The following is a 12149-nucleotide window of genomic DNA, read 5'->3' as shown; positions in this document are numbered from 1 at the left end:
GTACCAAGCAGTCCGCAAACCTTCACCGGTGGCTCAAAGGGGCTGTCTGTGCATGGCATACTTTGCAATGTCTAGATATTATGTATGTAGTTCTGTGAGCTATTATAAGCATTGTGTATGTATGTATATGTATGTATGTACCTATGTATGTATACAGGGTGTCCCAGAAAACATGTCATCGAATTATAATAAAAAAACTACGCCACCTAGAATCATGCGGTCAACAGCATTTGTTCTTATTAGGTTTTTGCCACCTCCTAATGTGAATGTCATGTACTCCAAGTTTAATTATGTAAATATTTGCCAACTGAACTCGGAAATTTGCCAAGTAAAGGTTACTTTTTTACCCCACCAATATGAAGAGCGTGCCGAGTTCACTCAAATTCATGATAATTCACAGTGATATTCACGAACTATCCCATCGGAAAAAATAGCCGAATATCATGCTTTTCGGAGCACCGAACCATAGCGCGCGATGACTTTTTGAGCGCAATCGCGATCAGTGCGACGAAAGGAGGTTCCGAAGCCAGCCCACAGAGTGATAGTAGAAAAAGTAACAGTTCCTAAAATTGGGAGAGGGAAAGCATTATCTCAGCGAAAGTCGGACGTGATAAGCCGTTCCTGTTTTATCTCTTTCTGCGATGTCGGGGAGGGCTGGGTTTCCAACCTCCTTTAGTCGGAATGACAAAGATTGCGCTGAAAAATTCATCGTGCGCTATTCTGTGCGACCTCCGTAGAGCATGATGTTCGGCTATTTTTTCCGATGGGATAGCTCCTGAATATCCCTGTCAATTATCATTAATTTGACTAAATTAGACACGCTCTTCACATTGGTGGGGTAAAAAAGTGACCTTTACTAGGCAAATTTCCGACTTAAGCTCGCAAAAATTTACTTAATTAACCTTACGTTACACGACAGTCACATGAGGAGGTGGCAAAAACCCAGTAAGAACAAATGCCATTGACCGCATGACTCTAGGTGGTGTAGCTTTTTTATTGTAATTCAATGACACGTTTTCTGGGACACCCTGTATACAGGGTGTTTCACCTGACGTGATAAAAATTTCTAACTGACGACGTACTCGCCGGAGGATTATGGGACTTTCGGAAATTACCTTCTGGAAACTTTTGCCACCATTAGGGAAGGCTTTGGACAATTTTTAATTGCGGGAAATTTATTTTTCAATTGAACTTTTAAACTTGCCAAGCGAACCTCACTTTTTTACAGAAATATGAAGTCCTCTACGGATAACCGCAGAACCAACAAAAGCTATGCACAGTATCGCAACAGAAATAGTCGAAAAAAATTAGTAAAATTTCCATGGCCTGCCTGCTCGACTGTCGCAAAGAAGAGCGCAGGGGAGTGCGGAGAGAGGAGGAAGTGTTCCCGCCTCTTGTTTTACCTTTCTTTCCCCCACTTTGACCTTGATGCTCATGACAACCGTCTTATCACAAAGAAGGCAAAAGGTCGGGCACTTCACACGTACATTTGACGGGCGCTTCTTTGCGAAAATCCAGCAGGCGGAGCTAAAGCGGACATTTTACTAATTTTTTTCTGGACAGTTTGTGTTGCGATACTGTCCATAGTTTTTGTTGGGTCTGCCGTGGAGGACTTCATATTTCTGTAAAAAAAGTGAGGTTCGCTTGACAATTTTCAAAGTTTAATTGAAAAAATAATGTTTCCCGCAATTAAAAATTGTCTTAAGCCTGCCTATATGGCGGCAAAAGTTTCCAGAAGGTAACTGCTGAAAGCCCCACAATCCTCCGGCGAGTATTTTGCCTGTTAGAATTTTTTATCACTTTAGGTGAAACACCCTGTATATACATGTATTGTATGTGTTACGAATATATACATAAACATTTTATTTATTATACCCTCAAGGCATGGCATTACAGAGGTGAGTGATTACACCTGGTTTACAATGATCTTATGAAAGTAATTAAGATTAACACAAAAGGCCGACGTTGGGAGGCGGTTCCAATCCTTACTCGTACGTGGTACGAAAGAACTCAGAGAAGAATTAGTACAACAATGCGGGACTCCCACCTTGAATTGATGGTCAATGCGAGATGAGATATATGGTGGTGAGGAAAGCAACTGTTCCTTTAAGTAGGGTTATGGAAATAAATGGCGTGGAAAAGAGATAATCTAGCAATTCTTCTACGTGTTGATAATGGTTGTAATGACAGTGAGGTCTTCATGGACTATACGCTAGCTGTGCGGTTGTAGTTTGATAAAATGAAACGAGCTGCACGATTTTGGATCGCTTCTAATTCTTCTATTAAAGTGGAGTGATCGGGATCCCAGACGGATGATGCTTATTCTAATTTCGGTCGGATGAGAGTTTTATATAGTGTTAACTTTAGGTTAACCGGGCACCTTGCAAAATTTTTCCGAATGTATCCAAGAGTGCGGTTTGCGTTATTTGTGACGTATTTAATGTGAGATGATTTCCAAGAGAGATCGGTTGTTAATATTATACCTAGGTACTTCTACGCTGAGACTGATTCTAGATGAAAGTTGTCACTGTGGTAGGAACGCGTGGAACTGATACGTATTTCGAGTTTAGACTTGATAGGCAGTGAATGTAGGACGTAGTTTGTGGTCCGGATGGTAGCATGAAATCATACTTCTGTTTCTGTAACACAGAAGGGGAAGAACGGAAACAATGTGCGAATCCTGTAATAAATCACGCGTGCAGAGTCTGAATTCTGTGAACTATGATACACCTGAAACAGACAGGTTTTGTGAGTATGTAAGTGACATTTTTAGAACATGGTGTGACATGATCCTGCCCCACAATTTTTTGTTCCTTTGAAGCGCCTGTAACACCCACTGTAGCAAATGGACTGCAACGGCATTATGACAGACATCTAACTTGTCGAATAGCATTTCAGATTGCATTCCATTCCACAGTGAGATTGTATGATGTGATTTGTATATGTCGTGCAAGACTCATCAGTTTAAGGTAAAGAACAGTCTCTTTTTCTCTCTCTCTCTCTCTCTCTTTGTTATACACCACAGAAGTAGTTTTATGACAGGCTACAAAGGAGGGAACTTAAACCCTGTATGTGTTGTAAATGGGAAGATCGAGAGTATCTTCTCCAATACACAGGCAGGCAAAACTCTTCGATGACATCTTCCCCAGCGTTGCTTGCTACAGTCACCTTGCGAAAAGCTGGTACGCCATATACCGATATTTTCTGCGTGAATTTGAATTTTATTTGTGAGAAACAGCACACATACACACACACGCACGCACGTATACACACATACATACACAGACGCATAGATGGAATGTACCCTAATTTGTTTGAGTTGTTGTGATACAAAAAAGAACAGACAGAATTGAAACAGTGACACACAAGTCCGTCCAACTCCAGTGACACACAAGCGAAAAAAAATTTGTCGCAACATCTTAGGGACTCTGTAAACACAGTCGTAACGAATATTACTCGTGACAAGGAATCGGGCTTTGAATGAAGAGCACGCATCACAATTTATCACTTACTAATGCACGCGTCTTCAAGTTTTTTTGTTTTTTTTGGCCAGCTGTGAGATCGTTGTCAAGTCCAGGTATGTGACGTGGTGCACATGTGCGCCCAAGCGAATTTTCTGAAACTTCTTGTGTGTTGTTATGCATCCACGGCGGCTTCGATTTCACGGCGGCACACACTTTCTTGAGCCGTTTCCATAACTACACATCGCCCACAGGAACACCTAGCCAAATATAAATCACACATTACGAACAAAATGTCAAATATATGGAAGCTCTCAAAGTGGCTTACCCGTGTGTGCCCTCAAGACGACTCGGAGGCTCCGGATGCGGCGATGTCACAATGAACTCATCCGGCTCTTCATCAGAAACTTCAGAAACTGTCTCTGTCGGTGACCTTTTGGGAGCTACTGTGGTAGGGAACCATTTCGAGACGCTGTGTGCGTCGCATAATCTCCTGCTTCATCGCTGACAATTTGCGTTGAGCCATATTTCTACTGATTTGAATGGCAGTTATACGACAGCATCGTTTGTTGTGTAAACCGAAACGATGCACCCACGCGGTGCAGCGGGGTGTGTCCTTCCGGTCGATCACAGTTGACTGAGAGGACTGGATGGTGATGACTCGGCCCGCTTCGAAGGGATGTATGTGGCGGTCACGCCCCGCTATATTGGCAGCTTTTTGCGTGGTAACTGCACCCCGGGTGCACGGAATGCGGTTAAAAGTCGATATGTTTATGATACTGAGGGATTGTGAGAACCGTTACAGGTAGAGTACTCGCAATTCGCAAAAATCATTTCATGGCCCTTTAAGGGCGACTGAATCATGAGGCGCGAGCGATCCTGGGCCTGTAGTAGAGGTACTATCCTATCCAATTGGAGCTACGGTCAATAACACGCTCATAATTGGAGGTTAGACTAGTTTCCCATTGACCCAATAGGCTCCAGCAAGGAATTTGCCGTTAAAGTCACTCCGAAATTCCCATTGTCAGTGCACCTTTTTAAGGTATAGTAGCATTCGATTCAGCTGCTTCAAATGAGCAGAAAGCATATTTTCGCTGTAAAAACGAATTACATTACATGCCATTTTTGCGTGAACATTTATCCTTATAGATATAACAATATAACAGATGGGAAAATATTACGAGTGGCAAATTTAAAGTTGAAAGTTATTTCAGACGTCTTGCGGAAGTGCAAATATTCATCAAGCAGTTGAGGATCGTTAGCAAGAAATAGTAACCAGCAACAACAGAAACTTGATTGAACACTTACATGATTTTTAAGCAGAGGCATAGGGTACGTGTCACCCGATGCAGGATCCCTTCGCGTCCCCCCCCCCCCTTTATTATAGTGGGCCTCTTTCGATATAAGACGGTGCGCGATATATAACGCATACCACAGGAAAAAAAAGAAAAAAAATCAAGTACTCGCGGAGGTCTCCTCATGTCACCGCGGAGAAAGAGAGGTACTGCTGCGACGCGTCTCCCCACTTTCGTCGCGTCACCCGGTGCGGACTGCACCAACAGCACCTCCTACTCTCCATCATCAACACATACAGCATCAATCCATAAGGAGTAAATTCGTGAGGCATGTATAAGTAATTTCCGAATAACTACGATGAAAAAAATCTTGAAGCACTAATCTCCACAGCGATCATGTTCTTCTATATATCCAGGGAGGAGAAGTAAGGAGACCGAACTCAGCTCGGAAACGACGTCCGTAATTCTACGAGTATTTTCTGGCCGCGCCGCGGCGCTCGCGTTCCGTCGGTAAACCACTTCTGTGGATTTCCCGTTGACGCAATGCTATATTTCGCGCTTCAATACTTCGTTATAAAGCACTTCGAAGGGAAGTTTGAAAAAGACACATGAATCTGAGGCATTAAGAAATGTGCCATTTATTCAGCATTTGGCTATCTTTTTTCATCAAGGTCAACTTGGGATACGGTCGGAAACCACCTGCGCGCACGATATGGGGGCTATAGTGGGTGTAGCGGGAAGTCGCCTTGCAAAAGATAAGATGTATTCGACATTCTGAAACTTGCTCACACTGTCAGAATTATGTTGTGGCTGAGTTTTTCAAGACACGAGATTGATGTTCCACACTGCATTTTGCTGCGTATAGTTTTTCGGCGGTGCAGAAATCAGTGAGTGTGTAAAGCATACTGAAAATACATTTTGCTGTCCAGTTTCCGAAACTGTTGTCATGGTTATTATTACGAGCCAAATGAGTATTGAATAACTAATTTTCTCTGCAGGGGGGAGGAGATATTTTCTTTTTTGTTATGCCGTCTACCCTAGTTTCTTTTGAATTTCGACTTTGTTGCTCGACCAGTAACTTGTTTTCAAAGTTCCACTTTAAACGTCCGTGTGGACCGTTAGGAATTCACTTTCGCATTGCTTATTGCGGCTTCCTGGTTGTGCACATTACGCGGATAAATCAGGCTTTGTTTGAGCTCTTTGAGGTATGAGCAAGACTTGTTTCCTACCAGGCTGCAGGACTGGATACACCAGTTTTAAAAGAGAGAACAAGGAAAAGAGGGTAAAAAATCTCCGTCTATTCGGCGTAAAGGTAAGTACCTGTTGAAGTGAAACCGTGTTGCTAGGCATTATACACGATGTGTCACTATACTAATATTGCAACCTTGAATTAGCAAATTCCAGTTTAAAATATCGTGCAGTGCATGCTCAGTGGTGCTGCTTGTGCATTTTTATCTCATAATTGTAATATGGGGTACTTTAATGAGCGACGTAAGCTGGGTATATGTTTATTCACACAAAAGGAGATGTCAGCCAGGCAAGTGCCGGCTTGCTACTCCTTAAAAAAGTAAGCTGGAAAATACGTACAGACTGTAACAGATAGTAACACAAACTAAACCACTATTAAATATGGTTTATTTCCCACGGTTATGTGTAAAACAAACAAATATTGTTTGCATTGCACATCTCAACAACAGTTATCAACAGGCTCAAAATATTTCATGCATACTGAGGGAACCCTGAGGCACAAAGCTAGACAGCAGGTAGCCTGCACCTCGTCCCTTCTCCATTTGAACACACGTAGCTTGTTTTTGCTGGATGCCATAACAAACAAAAGATGTCTTCTTGGACCTAGACCTCAATAAAATGACAGACAAGGAAATAATCATGTAGCCGTGACCAGAATTTGCTGCAGGAACTATGTGATGTGGCATTGCAACACATTTTACATAACTATTTATCAGGCAAATATCACCAAAAGGAAAACAGTAACTAATATGAACGTGAAAAGGTTTTACACCAACATGTCTGGCTAGGTCATAGTAACTCACACTGGAAATAGCACCCACCAAGGTACACAAAAGGAGTGTCCCGATGTTTCAAAGCCCGTTAGGCTTCTTCATAAGGGCGATTAAAATGGTCATGGGATACAGCTTTTATACAAGCAGGCGTTCTCTTTGAGATTGGTTGATGGCGGCTGTGGACATATGCGCTGGGCAGAGGCCCGACGGACCGGTTAATGTTTCCTGCGGTCGATTGAATGTGGGGTGGATTCACATTCCAAGATTTCCGTGTTCCCGACGTCGATGACGTGGTCAGGCGTTGACAGTGTTCCGCCAGCGCACTTCTTTCCAAGTCTACTTTTTGGACATCGTTTTTGTGTTGCCTTAATCTTTCTGTCAAGTTCTCTGTTTCCCCCACATATGACGCGTCACACATGGTGCACGGAATCTTGTACACGACACCTTGTGCTCTCTCCTTCAGTGGCTGAGGAATACAGTGACTGATTGTGGCACAGGCTTGTGGGAAACACTGATTCCTTTTCCCAAAATTTGACAAAGGGCTTCTCTGATGCGTCTTACATATGGGAAGGGGGGCACGCTTAGCTTGATGTGGAGGTTGGTCGTCCAAGGGTGGACTGAGGATCCAGGACTGTGACCCAGGCGTGTGTAGCATTTCTTCTTCAACTCCGCTCGAATTTTTCTTTCCTCAACACAGAAGAGACGACACTACAGGCGCCTTGTGAGAGGTGGAGTGGTTTGAATTGGAGTTGAGATACTGTCCAGTGTGGGTCTGTTTCCTGTATACCGTGAAAGTGAAGTTACCGTCCTGTTTTCTCACATTCAATCAATCACAGGAAATGTCAACTGGTCCGTCGGGCCGCCGCCCAGCACACGTCCACGGCCTTCGTCACCTGACATGTAAACGACAGTCTGCTAGTATAAAAGCCGTTTCCCACTACCATTTTAGTCATCCCTGAAGTAGAAGCCGTACGGACTTCGAGACGTAGGGACATTTTTTGGTAGACCTTGGTTGGTGCTATTTCTAGTCTGAAGTAACGAGTTTCCATACTACGCATGTTGGCCATGCTAGGTAAAAATGCCACAGCTTCAATATTCACCATGCAGAACCCAGAGGATCCTTCAGATATGGCAGAGAAAAATTCTGGGGCTTGACAAGCAGTTTACAGAAAAAGACAAAGTTTGTGAGCTTCACTTTCAAAAGATGACATTGAACGCTGTTACAGTACAGTCCTGAAAGACGGAACTGTGAACAAGACGGAGCGCACACGAATTGTGCTAAGAGAAGCAGCAGTCCCATGCCTCTTTCCTGGACTCCCTTCATATCTGAGCAGCTCCAAAAAGAAGGGGAAACCACCTGCTACCAAGAGGGTCAACAGAAAAACGACAACGCACACAGCAACATCAAGAGCCAACTCCTAGCTGTTCCCATCACGACAATGGCTGCCTTGGAGCAGAAGTTGAGGAAACTGTCCAACAGGCTACTGTTGCTGAAGAAACTCTGATCGATGTACTGATACGAGACTCTCCGCATGTAGAAAAGCCTAACACGCAGTGGGCTATCAGCATTGATCAACAAAAGCACTTTGTGGCATTTGTCTATGTGAACAGAGAATATGATGTGACAAAACGTCTCATAGTAACAGACAAGCCTGAAGTGAAAATATCTGTGAAAGAGAAAATGACACAACTATCGTCACTTCCATTTGAAACACCACGAACCATCTCAGACATCACACTTGCACTACAGCTAATCGATTAACTTGTTCCCTGCCCTGGGATACGCCACAGTGATAGGTACTGCATTCTCATAAAAAATTAGTCTAATTAGTCTCTCAAAATTAGTCTAAACCAGGGTTTCTCACTTTCAGACATTCAGAGCAATGTTTTGGATTCATAGTGGTCAAAGGCAGTAACGGCCCAGGCCAAAAAATACAAAGGTGCATGTCCTGCCGTCAAGACGGCAATATACTATCTGAGAAAACACACCAACAGAAGCGTGCAAGTAACATTGGCAGAGGAAGACCTTCATAGCACACTAAGGCAAATCTGCTTCGGAGTAGGCGTTACCTGAAGAAAAATGGTACGTAATTCTTCACTTACATATTTTATTCTAAGGTTGACAAAAAATTGGCCTTTCTAGACACTTGAACTGAAGCAAGAGATCAACAAGATAAAAGGGCAGTGTGCCATAGTGAAAGAACAGGCCTTGGAAGAGGCTGTACGTAGCCTGCCTGACCTCCAACGACTAGCCGTACAGCAATGCTTTGACGCAGCAAGAAAAAAGGGTCCTAAAGGACGTCGATACAGAATGGAATGGATATATGAATCTCTTCTGATAAGAATAAAAAGCCCGAAGCTCTACAGGCACATGAGGGCTGGTTACCTTCTTCCTCTACCTTCCATTGACACTGTTAATGCCTGCATAACGTGACAGTTGAATATCACAATTCTTCATTAAACTATTTTTAACACGCACGCAGTACGTACTTACACGAATAAATAAATGCATTACAGCAATGTAGACTCCCCGGTGCCAGGCCCCCACGGAACGCGAGCGCCGCGGCGCGGCCACAAAAGAATCGTGGAATTACGGACAATTTTTTTGCAACGCGGCGATGCTGCTAGTTCGGTCTCCTTACTTCTCCTCCCTGTATGTATCGTACACCTGGTGGCTCCCGATGTCCCGTCCAGCTTGCCTTTCTTACGTAAAAGGTAAGTTACCCAACTTCGGCGAGATTGCGCTTTCATCACCTCGTGAGAAATGCGGACACCCTTGCCTGCAGCCTCGTACGAGCTTAACCCTGAACAAATGCCATATCGAAAGACACTGCGAAAGCAGTATGCCAGTGTGACGTAGTCATCAACATATTACGTACCGCTCCAAACAGCGCCGTTGGTGACACTGTGACTGCACGTCAGCACGTGGACTGTGACGTCCCATCAACCGTCGTAATGCCTGCGAGCAGGGGCAAATCTAACAGCGAAGAAATAGCGAAAATGCCTGACACATCGACTACATACCTTATAAACGGCTAAAATCAGCAAAATGAACGGCGAATCACACCAATTTCTTGTGATCCACGGCTGACATCCTCGCACTTCGACGTTTCCTAACAGACAGATTAATTCGTTGGCGACTTGCCCGAAACGCTTCCACTTACGTGCAATGCAAAAACAATAGCTTCACATAGGGTGGACAATACAATGTTATCACGGCACCTGTAATGTTGAGGAACTATTCACAAACATTTCATATCACGCGAAATAGTTTTCAGCGCGGACGAAGAAGACGTGCGCTGCATCGCGGAAATGCGTGACAACGCACCTTGCTTATATCATTCAGTCTATTGGAAATCACCGTTTCTCACTGATACCCCTTAAACCAATTCCTTATTCCGTGGATGCGGTCTTCACCACACAACACGGAGGAGCACGACGTCGCTAAGACAGCTTCCTCGCAAAACGGCCAATTCAGTCAATGAGAAATACTGGGTGTGTACAGTTTGATCCAATTATCCTTGTGATTTCACATTGGATCTCACTGGAATTGTGGGGAGAATTCAATGTGATCATGTCTTCAATTTCCAGCAGGGAGACATAAACAAAAATATTTACAACATGCGCATGGTTGTTGGGTGTACTAGTACGTTATTCGTAATATCCTTATAGGAAAAAAGATCCGTTGCCCCGCTCGTACACATATGCGAAGTCATAAACCGCGCGAGCGCGTTTCCGTATCCTGCTCCTCTGCGCATGTGTCAGTGTGCTTGTTTACCCGTGCAGCCCCGTATCCGTGCGTCCGTGCATCGTAATACGGAATTAGTACACTCTTTGGATTAAGCAGGAAGCGAGGTTCATATCTCGGAGTTGTAGGCCAAGATCAACACGTGTGAACAGATGAATGCAATGTATCTCCTGTTGGCGGCCCCACGAAAAAAAAGTCTTCACCATGGCGAGACCGGCCATGATGGCGACGTGAGCTCTCGCAGAAATCTGCCGTGGGACAACCACGCCATCTTTTTGCAACGGACCCATTATGGTCACTGACTGGAAAAATACAAACGGTTAATCACCACGTGTACATTTAAAGGAACTGTAAAGTGAATTCTAACCCAGGGAAACCTTATGATCTTTTGAAAGTTTAGGAACTGCACATCTCAGTTCCGAAATATTTCTTTTGGAATCGCTGTTTTCTTTGAGTAATCGAATTTCAAAGATTGCATTCGAACGAAGGGCTGAGTACTCCCTCGCAACAACACTGGGTCGGCTCGTGTCGGCTAGCTAGCCTGTGGCTACTTTCGGCTTAGTCATCCGCGTCCGGGTTTGCGGCAAAACCGAAAGTGTTTTGGGAGACGCGCCCTGCGATGTCCAGCTTACCAAACCTGAGTGCCCTCGAGCTTCGGATACTCGAACGGTCACGCCGGCAAAACTTCTGTTCGTATGACAGCACGCCGGAGAGTCAACACGACACGATGCCATCCGCGGAGTCGTCGACGGAGGACGAATTGCCTCCATCGCCGTCGCCTGACCGCGTTGGGAACAGTCTTTGGTTAGTTACATGTGCAATGAAACCGTTGAGAGGGTCACAGTGGAAATTCGGTATTGCTTCTTCATGTTCAGGTGTACTTGCGGCAAATGTGTACCGATGCCGACAGCAGAGGAATGCCTTTGTTGCCGCGAAGTGAACGAGGCGGTACAGAAGCAACGCAGCGGTTGCATAACAAGAAATGAGTATTTTGAGATACTGTGCCTGGACACTGAGGTGCTCCAGGTGTCCTACTGCTATGTGAGAGAAAGCGACGACTACGCCGTTATCCGGAACAGCGAAGTAAACAAGTGAGTTCATTCACGTGCGCGTTCAGTTTCTGTTATCAGAAACTTACATGTCATAATTTATACCTGCCTATGGAACATGCAGGAAGTTTAGGTACGTCGCCTACAGGCAGTTGACCAGGTGGCTCTGGGGACCGTTAGGAAAACACTGCAGGAAGGTCCTCCCAGCATGTGCTGTACATGCCATAAGGGACAATTTTCCTTCCGAACTGTACAAAGGCTTTCGCCTTCCTGATGTGTGATGCAGTAGGTGTTCTCTGACAATGTGTATGTTCATTCCCTTTCACTGAGGTGAAACTTTCATTTTTCTTTCAGGTGTTTGTGGACAGTATTCAATGTGTGCACCGTAGACAGGTACACAGGATGGTTTGGTCGTGAAAACTGCAAAATCACAACACTATCCCTTTGACACAGAATACTGGGCCAGGCACATACCCTACTGTAGTAACCCAACAGCCACTACACAGTAAAATACAGTCTACAAACAACGAAGAGTGTAAACATTGCTTTATTGAAAGAACACATGAACGATAACA

At 44.4% G+C, this 12149-nt stretch overlaps 1 protein-coding gene across 1 annotated transcript; it reads left to right on the top strand.

Moving 5' to 3' along the window:
• The first annotated feature begins 11053 nt into the window (after positions 1 to 11053).
• Positions 11054 to 11855, top strand: LOC135384282 (P2X purinoceptor 7-like). The gene is made up of 3 exons (XM_064613492.1): positions 11054 to 11329; positions 11401 to 11616; positions 11699 to 11855. The coding sequence occupies exons 1-3, from the start codon at positions 11145 to 11147 to the stop codon at positions 11853 to 11855; spliced, it is 558 nt and encodes a 185-aa protein (XP_064469562.1). The 5' UTR covers positions 11054 to 11144.
• Positions 11856 to 12149: the final 294 nt, after the last annotated feature.

Source organism: Ornithodoros turicata, chromosome 2, assembly GCF_037126465.1.
Source record: "Ornithodoros turicata isolate Travis chromosome 2, ASM3712646v1, whole genome shotgun sequence".
Classification (NCBI taxonomy): Eukaryota; Metazoa; Arthropoda; class Arachnida; order Ixodida; family Argasidae; genus Ornithodoros; species Ornithodoros turicata.
Note: the sequence above shows the minus strand (reverse complement) of the source record. Positions and strands in the feature narration are given on the sequence as shown.